A 19,206-nucleotide genomic window follows, 5' to 3' on the forward strand; every position below is an offset into this window, starting at 1 on the left:
TACAGAAGCCTTAGTGTTTATCGCACAATTACTTGTACATGCCATGTATTTAACAAGTCTAAATTTTCTTGAATCACAAATTCCTGACAATTTCAAGAGTTGTTACTTTCACGATTGTGGAGTACAGTACTGAAAGAAGAAATATATGCATGCACATCGCTTTCATGTCAATATCAGAGTTAATTATTTTACTTGTTTTTAAATTTGCTAATAGTATCCAATTCGCAAAATTTGCAAATATAAAAACCTCACGAAATAGTTCGGCGTATACAGTAGTTAGAGATGACTACTCTTAGGCTTATAGAGTTAGATTAACATATAAGGGCATTACAAGTTCCTCTTCCAGGCCTATCTGAGCACATGAAACACATTCCTATGTGCCAGGAGCACTATCTTACCAGATAGCAACTTGTAGGAGAAAGCAATTGCTGACGTGGCAGACTTCTATGCACTTCGGATGGGAGCTGATGATTTTGAATTCTTGATGTTCCTGCAAATTTCAAGCAATAAGGGCAAAGTGTATTGAAAGCAGATAAGACTATTGAAAATTTGAATGAAATTGGAAAACGTGCCAGAATGCTGTAGTGTCTGGCACTGTTGAAAAAGCAACTGCAATTTCATAAGTTATGTCATCTGCATGCACATATTAAGCATTGCCCTTTAAAATCCACAAAAGGCTTGTCAAGTTGCAGGTATATGTTATCAGTAGCAAGGCATGGTGCTAAAGCAAATGTTACGTTGCACCCTCCCCCAAAGAAAAATAAAATAAAGGGGGAAAAAGCAAAAGGAAATTTTAAAAAATCAAGATTTCCCCCTCATGGGAGATAACACAGTATGGTGTCCTATAAATTGCTCATTCTACTACACAGAATAATGATAACATTGGCTGCACTGCAAGTAAATGCATCATGTGCCGTAGGATCTTTACCATTTTAAAGAAATTATAAACTTCTACAAGGCAAACTAAATATAACTTATCAGAAGATATTTCTTTACTCTCTTTGTAGACTTCATCTCACTATTTCTTCTTTCTCTGGTTGTGTGAGTATGTGAATGGTAACTAACAAACCACTGATAATAGATGTATCTTGATTTTTAGCCTAGGGTGATTCCTGAGATGGTTCTAAGGCTAGTTTTCTCTTCTTCATATGGTGTTCATAATACCACAAAACAAGTGTGAAATCTTACTTATCAAGAGTAACAGTTAACAAAAAGAGGACATCTATAACTAGTCTCTCTTCATTCATGAAACTGATCATCTGATAGATGTGTATTGCATGAAACATAATACAATCACAGGCATTAGGTATATCATAATAAAGTATACTTTAATACAGATACTTCAAATAAATTATGAAATCATTTCTTAGCACAATCTTTGATTATAAGATACATACTATTAAAGCTATGCGTTTATGCAAAAATTCTGACAAAGAAATCATACCTCCTCATTAGCTATTTGGCTGACATTGATCGCAAAGTGCTTCACTTGTATCTCAGGTTCTTTGATCTCATCATCATCGGTGAAACTCCCATGGTTTATCTGCATCAGTTCTGTTTGAAACATCAACATATTCAAAAACATATCTTCTTTAGGCCACAATATGTTAGGAAAATACAATTCATATGCTCATTCCATCTTGCATGGTTTGGATTCAAACGATTTAAATCTGCTTTAACTCCTATTAAACACAAATAAAATATCTTAAATTCTCCTTTCTGCTCCCACTTTTTTTCAAGGAATCTAAAACATCTGCAAAGATGACTAAATCTCAAAATAATGTATTCTAGAAGGAGCTTCATTACTTATATTTACAGTGCTTTCTCATTCCCTACTTTCCAAGCCTACTACTGAAGCATGGGTAACTTTTGAAGACAAAGATCTACCAATTACACTCTCACGAGATATTACTTGATATGTTCAATAACATTTCACCTAAAGTCAGATACATTGTACATCACAAAATTGTGTACATTTGATAACTTTGAGCAGAAGCAGGTCACAATATGTACATAAAATGGAGATTGCTAATGAATGGGTGTTCCTACAACAACAACAACAACAACAACAACAAATGTTAATTTTACATTAATGACCTCGTGAACATTTTACAGAGTGTTTCTACATTCAAATGTATTTTGCTCTAATAAAGTTAATACCCAAAACAGAAAAACTTGCCGGCCACAATTGATAGGATAAAGACGTGCAAACTCAGAATGACAAAATACAAATTTTGAGATGATTTGCACAACATATACAGGATGGCAGATTGCAAATCCATCCCTTTTGTATTTCAACCGATTTAAGACCAATCCCACAAATACCTGACTATTCTCTATGAAGAAAAAAATGGAATAACAATATCAAACCCTTTCACAGCACATCACAGATTTTTTATTCTTAAAATGCATTATTAAATCTATCTAGCCTAGGCTTACCAGCCAGAAGACGGACGAGCTCATTGATGATGCGATGGAAGCTGTTGGCCTCCTTAAACTTGATGAGTTGGAGCAGAGACAGGACAATTTTGGAGGCCTGTTCGTGGATGAGTCGACAGCCATGTTCAGCAAGCAGCTGAAAAAGGTGACTCAAAAGCCATTTATTCAAGGCTGAAAAAAAAAACCAAACAAACAAACAAAGAAACAAAGTAAAAATTTGATACAGATAGTGATATTTTACCATTTGAGAACAGTTTCCCATTTACACAGTAATATAATCTCTTTTGATTTCTATCAACGTACTTTGATGGATTTGCAAATGATCGGGTTATTTTGATAGAAGCCCTCCTGGCAGTGAGGAGCTATGCTTTTCTGCATCCCTTATTTTGATGTCCTCCAGAATATAGAAAATTTGAATCCCCTTATGGCTTTAAATAGATTGCTTGGGCCACTGATCTTGAAGTTCAAAATGAGCATTGTAACATCACATTTTAATAACTAGTTTTATTGCAAAAGTACAATACACAACATTTGAGACACCTAATACATATAGGATAATTGATTGACCACTAAAAAGTTGCAATATCTCTCTATATATTTGTCTGAATTGGATCAGATTTTTCTATGATATGTTGCATTACTACCGAAGTTTATACTTAAAATACTTCTTCTATTTGGATATTGTTGAGAGGAATAGTTCATAAAACCTAACAGACTAAAGCCTTTAATAGCCTTCTAAATACATGTGTCTAGTTTCTGCTCTCACACAAAATGGATGTGTGATATCCCATTAGAAATAAATACACTTTCATAGACTGAAGGGTCTAATCAGACCAGGATGGCTTACATGCATCATATTTCCCCCACTGATTTAGAAAAGATAATTTCTTGATGTAATTTCCAATCAGAAACTGCACAGTGATCAAGAATGAACTATTGTGGCCACAAAGTTCAGGGCAGACATGGCCTGCCAAAGTTTTTATTTTATAACCTTTACCAGGTGAATTATGTTAACAGCACTCTGCAATTCATTTACTCACACATAAAACAATGAAGAGGACATATTCAAGCTTGACATTTTTTTCCATTGTCTACCAACATCTGAAAGGGAGCAGTCGTTTGTTGTAATGACATCTAAAGAAAGTTGTACACAATGCTATCAGTGTATGACTAACTTTCTGTGACAAAGAAGTCAGAATGGGGGCCTCTGTCCAAATCCTTGCTGCCAGAGCTCTGGGTGCCCTGCGAGTCATGAGGTGGGTCGGAACCAACAAAGATCTCCGGCTTTCCATTGACATAGTACTGGATGAAGTTGAGCGCTGCGACACACTGCTGACTCCCAGAACTGACAGACTCACCGGATAATTCATTGCAGACTAAATATAGCAAGAGGAAACAAAATGTAGTGTCACATTACAATTAATGCAGCAATTCCTTTGCCCAACCCTTGTGATCTAAATGTCGGGTGGCAACAGGCAGAAGCATAATATGACCAACAGAGTAGTACAGTTTACAAGTAAATTTATCCAAAGAGATTAATCTTCACCTAACTTTTCCACTTTGGGGGGGGGGGGGGGGGACCAATCTGATATCACCTGCACAATATCTTCTTGTGTCTTGCAACTGCTGAACTGACCACAAAAGTTTCAATAACTTTGAAGTTCTGTGCATCAGTAAACTCAGTGGATACTAGGTCAAAATAACATAACCAAAATCAGCACATAACTTTAATTGCTTGATTATACATGTATGCTTTACTCAGCCTTCAAGACTCTTTGCAAGACTTTCTGCTGCCCAGATTTTAAAAAGAATTGCATTTCTGGAATATAAAATTATTAAAGATTATTAATTACAAAGAGTTACATGTGAAACTAGAAATGTCGCTACGGCGACTGATGCCTCCGCCATAATGCATGATTCTCCCAATAGGTGTATAGTACAATGTCTTGACAATGTGTGATGACAGTTTCACATAACTGGCAAAATATCGAAATAACAGGTTTGTCAGAAATATCTTGAATGTTCACTTTCCACGAACTGGGTTTGCTATAATTGTCTATTAAAGAGTGCAGGTACACATATTTGGGGAATTTAAAATTTTTACTTGACTTCTGACCGACCTTATTATAAGTTTATGCATTGAGTATAATTTTCAAGGTATGAAGAAAGAGTGTAATTACAGTACAAAATATTTTTTTTTTTCATTTAAACCTGACCTTTGACCCTTAACCTTTGACCTTTGACCTTCTGGCTGGAAATTTCCAGGAGAATCTCCATCAAGTAATACATGTACATATATTAAACACTTTTAAAACTAATAATGCAATCATTGCATATACTAGTATACATGTATGAGGGAAATACAGTAGTAAAATTTTGAGGAGTTGACCTTGACCTTTGAACCCCTGAATATTAACCCATGACCACTAAATTCCCTAGATAATCCCTGCCAGTCAGTACATGCATATGTACCATGTTCCATGAAGATACATTGAACCATTTGCGAGAAAAGTGATATTGCAACATTTTCACCTAACCTTTGACTTTTTGACCTTTGACCTTATGACATGAAACTCTCTCTGGAGAATCCTTACGCAGTAGTACATGTCTACACTAAGTTTCAAGAAAATAACTGCGGGCATTGCATAGATATGAGGGAAATAGCAACATTTTTAGCATTTGACCTTGACCTTTTGACCTTTGACCTCTTGTCAATGTCACTAGAATCTACTCAACTAATTGTCCCATCATACATCATCCTTGGACCAAGTTTGGTGAAAGCTGCTTCTTCCAGTTTTGAGTTATCACATAAACAGATAAATTTTAGGATTTGACCTTGATCTTTGACCTTTGACCTCTGTCCGATTTCACTGAAAAACTAATCAAGTAATTGTCCCATCATACATCATCCTCCAACAAAGTTTGGTGAAATTTGCTCCATACAGTCTTGAGTTATCGCGTAAACGGATACAATTTCATGATTTGACCTTGACCTTTGACCTTTGACCTTTAGCCGATTTCACCCAAAATCTTATCAAATCGTTGCCCCATCATACTTCATACTTGGACCAAGTTTGGTGAAATTCCAGTAAATATTACTCAAGTTATCGCGTAAACGAAAGCGGACGGACGTACGGACGTACGGACGTACGTACGGACGGACGGACAACCCGAAAACATAATGCCTCCGGCACCACTTCGTGGCGGAGGCATAATAAAGAAAAATGCATTCTTTTTTAAAGAAATTAATTCTGAATCAACAATAGCTGATTTTCCAATTTGATTTGTTGACACAGTGTGTAAAAACATCCCACGGACAACATTGACCTTCAGTCACAGTGGGTAGGGAATATTGACATACGGACATAATTTGTATAATTCCATAAAACATGATACTTTGAAATTAGTGATTTCTTCTTTTTTTTTGTTTACATGTCATACACCATAAATCCATCTTGAAGTACAGTACTTGCAAATTTTCACATTGATAAGAACTTAAAGGACAAGTTCACCTTCATAAATATAAGGATTGAGAGAATGTAGCAATATTAGCAGAACACATCATTGAAAGTTTGAGGAAAATCGGACAATCCGTTCAAAAGTTATGAATTTTTGAAGTTTTAATGCAGTAACCACTGGATGAGAAGACTACTGCATTGTATGAATAACTTAGATGTCACATGCGTACAACAATATAAGGAAAATACAAAGAGAATTTCACAAAATTTCATCTTTTGAAAAAAGTACATATTCCCTTGACTCGTTACCGACATATGTTAGGGGTAATATCATTCCCCCTGCCTTTAGAAAGAGGCAAGTCAAGTGCTCTTTTATTATGCGAAAAAAGTGAAAATATATTGAATTTTCTTTACATTTTCTTTATACTGTTGTACGCATATGACTCACAAGCTGTAGTAGTCTCCTCATCCAGCGGTTTCAACACAAAAATTTTAAAAATTCATACAACTTTTGCATCGATTGTCCAATTTTCCTCAAACTTTCACTGATGCGTTCTACTAATATTACTGCATTCTCTCAATCCTTATGTTTATGAAGGTGAACTTGTCCTTTAAACCATAATCTCACATATTTAGAAGTACTAAAAAAAAAAAAATAAGCATTTGAAATAAGACTAATCTCATGACAGGTTTTAAAGACATTTTTCTATAATTCTTCCCACAGAAGGTAGATATGATTTTATCATTTGCCAGATGCAATCTAATCATAAAATCATTTACTTTAATAGCATGGATTTCAATCTGCAGTTTAACAATCTTGCAGCAATAATTTCTCATTACCACTGAAAACTGTCACTGGTGGTGTGCTATTATATACACTCATTGTTTAACTGCTTGGTTTCAGCAGACATTCAGAATTCAAAGGTGCCTTTTTAGGAATGTTTATCATAAAGTGGAAGAGTGGTGCAAGACAACAGAAAGCTCACCATCATCAATGTTCGACAAAAAGTCTTGGTTTCAGCAGACATTCAGAATTCAAAGGTGCTTTTTTAGGAATGTTTATCATAAAGTGGAAGAGTGGTGCAAGACAACAGAAAGCTCACCATCATCAATGTTCGACAAAAAGTCTTGGTTTCAGCAGACATTCAGAATTCAAAGGTACCTTTTTAGGAATGCTTATCATAAAGTGGAAGAGTGGTGCAAGACAACAGAAATCTCACCATCATCAATGTTTGACAAGAAGTCTGCCGTCAGCCGGCATATTGTTTTCCTGTAAATCTTGACCAACAAGTACTCTTGCTGGGAAGATGATCTGCATAAGGCAACAACAACAAAACAATTTGTAGCAAACACATTAGGGATACATGTCATAATTTCAGACTGAAAGACTCTAGTTATGAGAACTGCTGAGTTCCTGTTACCAGTATGTATATGTATACAGATGTGTTACCCCTCTAAACCACATTTACTGGCCCATTACAAAAGACCAACACATAAAAGCACACACATGTGTGTGGGCAAACTGTATTCTATGAATCAAATTTTGGTGAATTCATTCTAAATTCTCCATTCTTCACACAAACTATCAGAAAATGTATCGGTCTTGTCGGTGCTAGTCACAGTATTACAAACGAGTGAGGCTCGTTATCATTCATACCTGTTATACCATTATGGAGGTTACAAGTGAGTACACTTACTGTGCTTTATTCACAGATTGGTGCAGATGCTGAAGGGCTTTATTCTCTGACCTGCATAAATGTCTGGAAAGTACTAGTCAAAGAATAGAGATTAGCTATCCCCCTATCTCCCTATTGTGTCACCACAGTCTCTCTCTTGGATGGTGGCACACTCCTACACCCATGTAGGCTTGCTTACTTTACAACTAGGTCAAGTTTAGATGGATTCCAAAATAGTTTAAAGGGTGTGTACAGTTCTGGTCGAGGTGAGGATTTAGCTTATGACGTTTTGCAAGATATTCAGAAACCACTCTATGAGATGTCAAAGAGCATGCAGTTCTACGGGGTATCAAAAGTTTATTCGATGAAAATCGGTTTTGAAATGGCCGAGATATCCAAAAACAAGGTGAAACAAAGAGATCCCAATAAAGTTGTGGCATGTCGCCTTTTATTATTAGCACTTTTTTGGATATCTCAGCTATCTGAAAACCAATTTTCATCAAATAAACATTGAATCCTTCTTAAAATAACATGCTCTTTCATATTTCATAAGAGGCTTTTCATTATCTCACTTAGGAATGAACAAAACATGAATCCCCACCTCAACCAGTTCTGTACAGTCCCTTTAAGGGCTGCATACTCCCCCCCCCCCCCCATTTTTTAACTGGTCCATCCCTGAAAATGGAAAAGTTACTGGTCTAAAAGTGATTTTTACTGGTCTGGACCGTCGGACAAGTGCCAGCCTGCAGCGTTGGATTACAGAATGTTGATGAAAAAAGTTTGGCAAATTAAGCAAAGTGCCTCGGCACATCAAGAGTTTAACACATGGGCACTGTATCATTCCTTCAATGTGTAACCAACACATCAACTGTGCAACCTAACAGCAAAATCCTCACATTTGCATGCTGCTGAGCTGCTCGTTGGCTTCCTTCAGGTCTCTCATTAACACATGATGAGCAGCGCCCTCGTGCTGCAATGAATCAGCAGCCATGTTTGATGTCATCAAAGCCTCCTCCAAGAACCTGTCTGATGAAAACCAAGATCAAGAGGTACTTTGCTGAATCAGGCATTAGATATTTATTATCCAATTACTATCAAATTAAATTACGAAGGCACATGAAAGTGGTGACTAACAGTGTGTACAAATTGCACAATAGTGATTAATGACTAGACTCTATAGCATATATCTAGAACCATTCCCATGTCTCACAACAGAACATTCAGTGGAGTGGCAAATAAGTGATTTGGCACACTAGCATAAGATAACTAATTGGCAACTGTCACTGAGCTGAGTATTAGACACCAGAAATTGTATATTTTGTGAGATACACAAAGTTTGGCCTTGTACAATATTGTCTAAGTCATCATACCAGTCAAGGTGGCAAAGTTTTATTTATGACTGATCATGCTGATCAAATAGATCATGTAGGTCTAGTACTGATTCTCACATGTAGTTCACTTCACACTTAAAAACAAGTTATTCCCTACTCTTGTTCAGTCATATCATGTTAAACTTCATGCCATGTGCCTTGTAATTGGGCTTGGAAAACCATTTGCTCACCGGTGAGGACTGTGCCCCACACTACAGACTTCTGTCATGTTAGACTGTGCTGTGTGGACTGTGGTTACACAAGTAATACATCTCTCTGAAGAAAAACTGGGCTCCACGGGGACATTTCCACCACACGGCACCAGTCTTGCATCAAGCATGTTCGGAGAGGACATTCATGAATACGCAATCGTTCTTCCCAAGAACCGTAAAAGGCAGGCATTGTCTCCCCTTAACAGTTGTCACTCAATCGTCCCTAGGAGGGGCAGCAGGGTGGCCTACATACATGGTTGTAGCACTTGTACTATTGGCACCCACACCAAGGTTCGACAGTGCGCAATTTAGCATAGTTTCCACATGTACCAGGCTTTGAAAATTTGGACAGTTTTGTGGTCAAATCATGCAGATGTGTAGGTGGCTTGCGTTACTTGTAATAAGTACTATATATAAGTTGTAAGTTGTAGGGTCTACTCTTGACTTAACCCCTGGGTGCTGTAACCAGTAATAGTTGATACGTACGTACTATGTGTTTGGGTCGCCGGTGCGGTTACTCTAGACTACACACATTAACTAGGTAGTAAAGTTAGGTCTAGATACTGATAAAAGTACTCTACTTTAGGTACTTAAAAAAAAAAAAAGAGAACTGTATAATGCCTCCGGCAACACTTAGTGGCGGAGGCATAAAAAGACCATAAAATCAGTATCTTAACTTCGTATTTGGTACAAAGTGTACTTGGCAACTTGGTAGATGTCCTCCATAAGGCTTCATAAGAGGTACTTTAAAAACTGGAGGTGTGTTGTGAGCAGTCAGTCACCAATTTAAATTGTAAGGTGCTACTTTTATGGTCCTTTCTAATTCTGTCTTGAAAATACCTAGACGAGTGGGTAACAACTGAAGAGGGAAGGCAATTCCATTCTTTTTCGGTTCTTGGGAAAAATGACTGCGCATGGGCAACTATCCGGATATCCTCGATACAAAACTGGTGGCTATGTCCCAGTCTAAATCCAGTTTTCCTTCATTATTCAGAAAAATATATTCCTTATAATTAATGTCCATTTGGCCATGGATCATCTTGCAATGTTGTAAAAACAGGTAATTCACGAAATCTGCCTTTCTTTATGGAGAGCGATCTAGCCCAAGGAGTCTTTTAGAGCAGTTACACTCAGGTGGTTTGATAGGCTCGAGTCTTGCCCACATGTGTGTGTTGGTAATAAACTTAATGTTTTAGCTGCCGTGTCTTGGACCCTCTCAAGGACAAAGTTGTTGACTTGATGTTCGTATAGTTGTGTAAGGATCCCAGGCCAGGGCAGTTGAATGTTTCTAGATATTCGTTTCACCACAAAAGTGATGTTGAGGGCATCATAAATCAACACAAATCAACATGCATTTGTATTTCAGGGAACCTTTAACTTTCTAATAAGAGAAACTTTTCTCACTCCTCAGTTAATACAGAGGAGAAGTTGTATTCTATGCTAGTTAAGCCTCACCTTATGCCTCTTCAGCCAGAGTGCATTCCATATAATCTGAACTAATTTTTCTTCCATTTTTCTTCAGATTACATGGATACGCCAAAAAAAAAAAAAAAAAAAAACCTTCCAAACCAATTATTCCTGTTGTGACCTCCATCTATCAATCATTGCTGAAGTACTGATATGTTTAACAAAGACATTGGAATACACGGGTCTTCCCCTCGACTTGGACATGGTGAGGGAACATGCAAGTTACGCACGTCATAAAATTTTACAAAATATCCAAATATCATCACCTTGATAATTCCCCAGAATTCGGACAGCCTCTCCAATTTCGGACACGAGCTATGTGCGTTCAATGTCAATATGCATTGAACTACAAGGCCGCTGAAAAATGAGCGTGCGCCATACCTTGTTGGCACAAGGTTGCATTGGGGACGCGTGGCGCCCGTTTGTGTCCGAATTTTGGTGACTCGGCCGCTCGGCACTTGCATTCAGCCCCTGTACATTTATTTACTGCATCGGCATGTACGGAGATTTTGTTTTTCTTTTGTGTTTTTGAGGATACATGTACCATCACACTCTGAGATTGAGATAAGCGAAAAATCTCGCAACAGAACGACATACTTTTTCAATTTTTCGGCGTTGTGACAGTAGAATTTACTTTGCTGGCTTGTGATAAGTGTCCAGATTCTCATTATTCTGGAGGAGGCTGGCCGAAAACTGGGGGTTTCACTCTATAGACATTTGTTTCACCGCAAAAGTGATGTTCGTACTATCATAAATTTACCTCTGGGCTCTGGCTCTGTCACTGCACTACCACTGGTTCTGCCTGTCGCCTGGTTCTGTTGGCGACTCAGCTGCGCTGCGCATATCATAAATCTAACTTGTCCTTACCATGTTCAGATGTTCAGATGTTTAGACTCTATATATTGTATATGACACTTGTAATATGTATGACACACTTTCAGTGTAAGCACCTTTTATGGAGGATATCTACAGAGCTACCAAGTCTCACGCATTTTGCGTGAGACTCAAGCATTTAGGGCCTGTCTCACGATCTCACGCAGGGCACCCATTTTTCTCACGCATAGGTGAAGTCGATCTGCAATTTGTGCCAAAAATAAGGAGCATAGCTCAAAGGATTCAAGTGATAGTTGCAATTTAAAGGTATATTTTCCTTTTGTAAAAGATAGTCACTTAAGTATGCACCAGATCGCATCATTAAGAGCTAATAATTCAAAAAAGCTCCCTACCATGGGAGGGATGACACCCTCCTCGTGAGGGCCGAAACGCAGAGTCACGAAAATCTCACTCACAAAAGTTTTTTGAACTTGGCATCTCTGTATTTATCTACCAAGTAGAAACCTACCAAAGTACCAAGGACCAAATGGGTAATGTTATCATTGTAATTGATGCTACGTTGTCACTGACACTGGTAGTTTAAAAGCAAACAGTACCGTCCGGGCACGTGCAAAATCATCAGGCCAATCAATGACAATGATCAACATGATCAGTGATGATCTGGTGAGTGGGGGGGGGGGGGCATTTCATGAAGGAACTTGTCGACTTGTCGGATAAAATATCCGACAAGTCAATTATATCCGACAAGTTCAGAGAAATCAGCCAATCAGACTAAAGAATTTCTCAAAACTTGTCGGATATAATTGACTTGTCAGATATTTTATCCGACAAGTTCCTTCATGAAATGCCCCCCAGATCAACATGTGATAATTGCCGACAGAAATTCTTACGTGTGGGACGCACATACAAATTAACCCAGCTCATCCACAGACACCACCGTGCACCACAATGCGGATCACGTCAAAAGAAAGGGCATAGAAAATGAGTTCAAATTCTCTAAAATGCACCAAAAAACAGCTGTCAGCGTTCATGAAGTTAGATCTAGGCCTACATTATTATTTTGTCCACTGCCGATGTCCTACCTTGGCTTAGCGATGAAGCGCACTGCCAAAAGTCCCGCGACAAGTGCAAGCGAGACGTTTTTCATCTTCACGACGCCCTCTGTAGTCGAAGTCACTGCACATCACACACTGCAGCTGCTCGTAGGCTGCTACGGCTTATGTTTGAACGACCGACATAAATATCCAAAAGTTGGGAATTCAGTTTTCATGTGTATCCGCTATTCATCCTCCTTGCTCGTTTTCAGCTCGAATATTAATTTAGTATAATTTTCTTCTTCATTTCACTTTGCATTTATCATAATAGATTGTCTGAAGTAGTAAGATTAGTTGTATTTTCTTTGTCTACAAAAGTAAATAAAAAACACAAAAAATTGATATCAAAATGTCAATGTTGTGGTCGCCTTGCTCCCTCTGACTGAGAGGCACTCAAATTATTCACTGATTTGTTTAGATTATGCAAAACTGATGATTTCACAATCTCTGTGTTTCTCTTTTGTGGGGCAAAAAATAGAAGTGTTATCCTGGACCACATTTTTGTGCATTTATTAAACCTAGTACACATGTACTGTGTGAGGAATAATGGTGTAAATAAGCCTGACATTGTTCACACAAGTTGTATGTTGTGTAATGGTAAGCATTTGCCACAGTCTTTTGACTTTGATTTATATATTTGTAGAGTCAGGGTTGACAATACAAAGATCAAAGGCGGATCCAGGAATTCCTTTAAGGGGAGGCACTTTTACAAAATTAAGGGGGCGGGGGCATGTGTGCCCCCATTTTTTTTTTTTAAAATATATTTCTTCTGCTTTAACAAGAAATAAAGAGGGGACATGCACCCAGTGCGCCCCCCTCTGGATCCGCCACTGAAGATGATGTGTGAGTTACCCCATGACAATGTGTAGGGCCTAATTTGAGATTATTCCATAGTACTACTTGAAAGGAGTTTCAGATGTACATAATATACAGTGCGCATGTACTACCATGTCATGATAAATTGCATCAAGACTATACAAATTGTAAATCCTCAGAATTACTGAAAATTCCTTTCTTGTGTCATTTTTTTTAAATCCTTCACAATTATCTATCTCAAGAGTGCTGGGGGTGCCCCCCCCCCCCCCAACACACACAAACATACTCTTTTTTTGTCACCCAAATATGTTAAGACCTATTTTTTTGTCAGTGGATTAACCACAGAAGTGGCACCACAAAATGTCCAAGCCCTTTTTCTTTTTTTCTTTTTTTGCTGTTGCTTGTCAGAGGCACCAGAAAACGTATATGGTAGTAAAATGTTCCCCCCCCCCCCAATCCCATCATCAAAAACAAATCGAAGTTCCTGCTCCAATAATGTCTGCCCCTCACTTTGAAATATATAGTACCACCCCTGGTGAGAGTGATAAAGTACACATGTACAGTTGTATTAGCCTTATAGCAGATTCTACAATAATAAGCTCTCTGAGACCGCAGACCTCCGCCAAGCATGCAGCTCATTTCCACCACTGATCCTGTTCTTCCACAGAGATACTAGTACAGTGATTTGCACCCATACGTATACTTATAGCATTGTGTGCTGAAAGTCGCCCAATTTCCCAATATAAAAACCTTTTGTTACGTCATAAACCCTTAGTTGCGCGGCACGCCTTACCTTGGCGGAAACTAGAGCATGCACTTTAGTATGTGCATGCAAACCTCAAGTACGCGCATCCTGAACTCCCAAGTTCATTGACCCTTCCTGCCAAAATATCAAATATCCTTCATAAATTCCCCCAAAATTCTCGGATCACTACCAAAATTTTATCATCTGTTACTTATATCATTCTAACCTTTCCTGCAATTTCATCCAAATCCATTCACTACTTTTAGAGTTATTTTGAACACGGACAAACAAACCAACAAACCAACGGTAATGAAAACATAACCTCCTCCCTTGGCGGAGGTAATTATATACAAATTAGCCAAGGCAATGATGTAATCCCCTCACATGTCTTCCATTGACCTGTGCACTAATATCAAACAATATATGTCTTTATATCTATAGATTGAAGAAAAAAGGTGCATCCTATGTATCAAATTCCATCATCTAAATCTTTATTCAACTAATTTCTCATTTCATGTCTAGCTTTGCTGAAAGTTATACCATTGTCCTTGTTTTATTTCACACTACTTTTATAAAAGTCAACTACATGATAATACAATTTAAATATATAAGTCACTGAGAGATATTGATCACACATTACAGGTATAACACACTCACACATCCTTGATACAACTACCTACGAGGTACTCTTTGCAAACAAGTCAGTTAAGATGAAGATATAACAACAGACAAAAACAGACATATGAGTGGCTTCAGGAAACATATTCTTAATTTTTCTTCTGAGTAACATGCTCAGAGATAAACAGTACAATAGACATAAAGCCAATCAGAGGCTCTTGGCATAAAAGACCACTTTAACACTTACATGAAATAAAAACAGCTACCATGGGGGACAGGTAATCAGGTACATGTATATACACAAAGGACTGGTGCTTGTTGTCATGGCAATGGTGCTTCAGAGCAATTTTTCCCCTCAAGAAGGTATTTATTTATGTTGAGCCCTGCCTTGGACAAGTTCTCAACTTGCATTTTTTGAATGGACACTGCAGTCCAGTTCACTGGGATCAGAAATTTCCTTGAGGCTTAGACATTTGCAGCAAATCTTTCCTAACATTCTCCATCTTTAGTTTCACTTTAAATTTCCTCAATACTGTACATTGACTCAATCTGTCACGCTTCATTTATGTGAAAAAACTAGCCCAATATTTGCAACTGTTCCTAACACATAACCCTTTCAAGCAATTTTACTCATCTTGCTAAAATATTAGAAGTGCGCTGTTCATTAAATTGAGAAATACTTTGATCTTTTCTTAATACAGTACAAAATATAGAGTTTCAAGAACACCTATATAATCTATCACTGGTGGCACTATACACATTCTGACCCAACATAACAGTCACTTTAAAACTGTCACAACTGTTTCCATACTATCACTTCTTTCTTTAAAATTGCATAACACTGAAAGGCATTCTTAACTTTAGGGCCTACAGATTTATACAAGAATCCATGTTTTATACCTACACAACAGACACAGATTTATAAATGAAATTTCCAATAGACACATGCACAATGAAATTTCACTACTGTGAGAAGATTTATCCTATTATATTCTTTTTTTCTTTTCTTTTTTTTAAATCATTTGTGTATGGCACACAGTACATATGTATACTGAGCAAGTTTTGGAAATTGGAATTGCATAATGAGATGTCATTTATACATGTAGTAATTGAGGATTTAAGTTGCAAAACTGTCCATAAATTTAATTATTTGACACAAACACTGATATACTGACAGGGAAACTCTCACATTAATGTACTAACATGTGCACAAACATAGTTTTACATTAGCATGTACCTTGCTATCACCGGGTTCGTCCACTACAATGTACGTCAGCAAGATATCTTTTACCAATTCCAAGTAGAAATAATTATCAACTCATTCAACAGATACCACTGGCTCAATGACAGTGTGACAAAATCAGATGTGCTTTAGTTGGCCAGAGAAGAAGTAAAAACCCAGGTTCACGCGTCCCTCCCCCTGTGTGTGCAAAATAATACCCAATACATGTATGCTAAAATTTTGCTACAACAGGACCACTGGAATTCACAATGAACGAATGCACATTTGCACACTGACTACATCACATTATCCAACCAAGTGAACAAACACAGACCCTGAATGTCATCTCAGCATGTAAAATTCACAGAGGTGTGTGGGAGAGGTTTTCACTAGCACCCAGATTACTCTATCCGATCAATGAAGTACTGTATAAGCTGTTATTTTCGCGGGGTTTAATTTTCGCGAATTGCAGTTGGATTGCAAATTCACATGTAACAACACGCGAAATTGTCTCTATGCGCTTTGTTAACAGAGCATTAATGTAAGCGTCGGCGTCGATTCGCGAAAACAACATCTCGCGAAAATGTCTGTGACCTCGTCATTCGCAAAAAAATCTGTGCGCGAAAATAACGGCGTATACAGTACATAATTAATTCTCTCATTTTCTATCACATGTTCCGTTGTCTTCTGTTATCTCTATCGTGCTCACACACAATTCAGCACCATGGAACACTAGTCCTGTGAAATGTCCCCACTGGCGAAAGTATTAACATCTTTTTACTAGGCTTTTTTAACTCCTTCAGAAAGTAAAATCACACGTCCTCAGGATCTCAGTTCAAATCCATCACCTCGCTAGGAAGCTCTCAGCATTACGAAATACTTGCTGCATGTCCTCAAACTGAGACAGCCTGCATGTTTCCTCGAGGCCTGACCATTTGAAGGCTTGATGCTCATGTGATAGCTTCACTGGTGCATTTGGATCTGTCAGCTCTGCAAGCCAGTAGACAACTTCCTTAGGTCGACCTTTGACCTGGTAGCTCAGGGTGCTCTTAAAGTCTGTGATATTCAGCTGACTTGCCTTGTAGCCAGCCTCTTCTTCCGTTTCTCTCAGAGCAGCTGTGCGGTAGTCTTCACCAGGATCCAAATGCCCTGTGACATCATAGAGAAAGAAGACAAATGAAAGGAGAAGAAGATGATGAATTTTAAGAAGAGGAGGAGAAAGAAGAAAACAAAGGATAGAAAAAATCTCATTCCATATTTATACTGATATGAGAGGAAAAGACTTACCTGGTACATGGCACTCCTGTTTAAATATAGACATGCAATAGCGAAATTTTTATCACAAAAAAATAACAATTCAGGTCAAAAATGATTTTTAATACCAGTGGTACATCTGTGACGGTCTGTATTTTCTTCTTCGGTTAAGTGCAGCTTCACAATTGAACTTGAAGATTACACACTTATTATACTAATCATAGCACACCAGAATCCAGACCTCCCTCACATGTATAATTATTCAAGGGGGGATCCGGGGACCCAATTGGGATTGGATGAGGTAAAATCACCAATCAACTGAAAGGAAATTAGAAAAGCACTCAGAGAGTACAGACCTCCCTTAAGCAGCTCACTGACTGAAAAATTGTCCAATTTCCCAATACTGAAGTCGTTTGTTTACATCATCAGCTTCCAGCTACGAGTGCCTCGCCCAAGCAGAGCCAGAGCAAGCGCTTTAATCTTACCATAGGAGCATGTATCGTGCAAACCTCAAATATGCGCAGCTGAACTCTCAAGTTCATTGCCCCTCAAAGTGTAATAAAAGAACTTAATTGATTGTTTAATCAATTTCCTTCATTGTGTAATTCCTCTGTGTTGTCACATTTAACCAATCATTTTCATACAGTACCATTAAATTTTGGAGGTTATACATGTACTTATAGTTTTGAACACACTATTTAGTAGAGTAGATCTCTAGAGACATAAATCTCCTGAATATATTTGTCAGTCTAGGCCCCTACTTCATATCCTCCAATAACGTGCAACCCTATCTGCAAAAAGATCAGAAATCCTTTAAAAATCCATACAAATTCCCAAGATCACTACCAAAATGTAAACATCTGTTCCTTGTGTCATTCGGGTACTTTTAAAGCAATTTAAGTTGCAAGTTTCATTCAAGTTCACAACTTTTTGAGTTATTTTTCAAGCAGACAATACAAAGAAACAAACCAACGCCAGTGAAAACATAACCTCTTTCTCTAGTGGAGGAATGACGATAACAACAATGATTTAACTTCTAGATCTACAGTAGTCAACGTGTCGTATTAAAGCAAAAGTGCCAAGGTTAGACCACCCGTGCCAAAATTCGACCACACGCAAACGCATAGGTTTTACATGTAGCAGGCGGTCGAATTTTGGACGCCGTTGTGGTCGAATCATGGGCGGCTTGCTTTATAGTACTAGTATGTGCCGGTACGGGTAAGCCAAGCCAGGCACCCAGGGAATCCACGTCGCCATCCGCCCACAACCAGCGCAATGCATGCACGCACACGGGTACAGAGGTGCAGGGCCACCACGGGAAAACAGAGGCGGCGTGGCGGCCGGGCTCTCTCACCGTGCTGACCGTGCTGTGTGGCGGAAAAACTGTCTCACTCGATCCTCTTTTACTTTTTCTTCCTTACCTTTAGGCGGTGTCCAGTGATGTCGTCCATATGAAGTTTGCAGGAGTAAGTACTCGACATCCCTTTGCACTCTCCTAAAGATGATTAAACCAGCCGCCCGTAACATATTCTCCGATGTCATATTGCGTAGATTTAGGGTGCCTAATTGTGCTAAGCTAGAACAGTTGTGGGTGTGTATACTACATGTATATATCGGATAATAAGCGTGTAGTAGTTCCTGCTAAGCTTCGTCGTTTTCTGTGTGTATGTATCCGATCTAAACCAAATAAATGTTTATAGACTTTGCGCGGACGCAGCAGGTGCACGCGGGTAGGTGGCGCTACCGCACCGTTGCAAAACAAAACAAACAAACAAACAAAACAAAACAAAACAAACGCTCGCAAACCAATTCAATTTCAATTTCAATTATTTGTTTTCACAAACCATTCACACGTAATACAAACATCTTGTTTGGACATGTACTTTGGTTTGTATAATTACAAAAGTTGAACCAGTTTGATGTTTACATGGAACGTTTTGTGGGACCTTGAAAAAAAGCACAGCTTGTTAAACAAGGTCCCCCCCAAAAAATATATATATT

General features: G+C 38.2%; 2 protein-coding genes across 2 annotated transcripts in view; both read right to left on the reverse strand.

The window, feature by feature from the left end:
- The window catches only part of LOC140231118 (serine/threonine-protein kinase ATR-like), a 72,399-nt gene extending 59,823 nt beyond the window's left edge, over window positions 1-12,576 (reverse strand). Inside the window, exons 1-7 of the mRNA XM_072311271.1 lie at window positions 12,539-12,576; window positions 8,470-8,599; window positions 7,118-7,209; window positions 3,615-3,815; window positions 2,440-2,610; window positions 1,445-1,554; window positions 399-490 (exon numbers count right to left, since the gene is read on the reverse strand). Of these exons, the coding sequence (XP_072167372.1) occupies window positions 399-490; window positions 1,445-1,554; window positions 2,440-2,610; window positions 3,615-3,815; window positions 7,118-7,209; window positions 8,470-8,576 (773 nt within the window). The 5' untranslated portion in view covers window positions 8,577-8,599; window positions 12,539-12,576. The remainder of the gene's footprint in view (window positions 1-398; window positions 491-1,444; window positions 1,555-2,439; window positions 2,611-3,614; window positions 3,816-7,117; window positions 7,210-8,469; window positions 8,600-12,538) is intronic.
- A 2,004-nt stretch (window positions 12,577-14,580) lies between these two features.
- LOC140230448 (bis(5'-nucleosyl)-tetraphosphatase [asymmetrical]-like) lies at window positions 14,581-18,788 on the reverse strand. Its single transcript, XM_072310602.1, has 2 exons — window positions 18,627-18,788; window positions 14,581-17,100 (listed from the first exon to the last, which is right to left on the reverse strand). Exons 1-2 carry the CDS (start codon window positions 18,745-18,747, stop codon window positions 16,796-16,798), a joined length of 426 nt encoding a protein of 141 aa, XP_072166703.1. The 5' UTR covers window positions 18,748-18,788; the 3' UTR covers window positions 14,581-16,795.
- Between the last annotated feature and the right edge of the window lie 418 nt (window positions 18,789-19,206).

Source organism: Diadema setosum, chromosome 7 (genome assembly GCF_964275005.1).
Source record: "Diadema setosum chromosome 7, eeDiaSeto1, whole genome shotgun sequence".
Taxonomy (NCBI): Eukaryota; Metazoa; Echinodermata; class Echinoidea; order Diadematoida; family Diadematidae; genus Diadema; species Diadema setosum.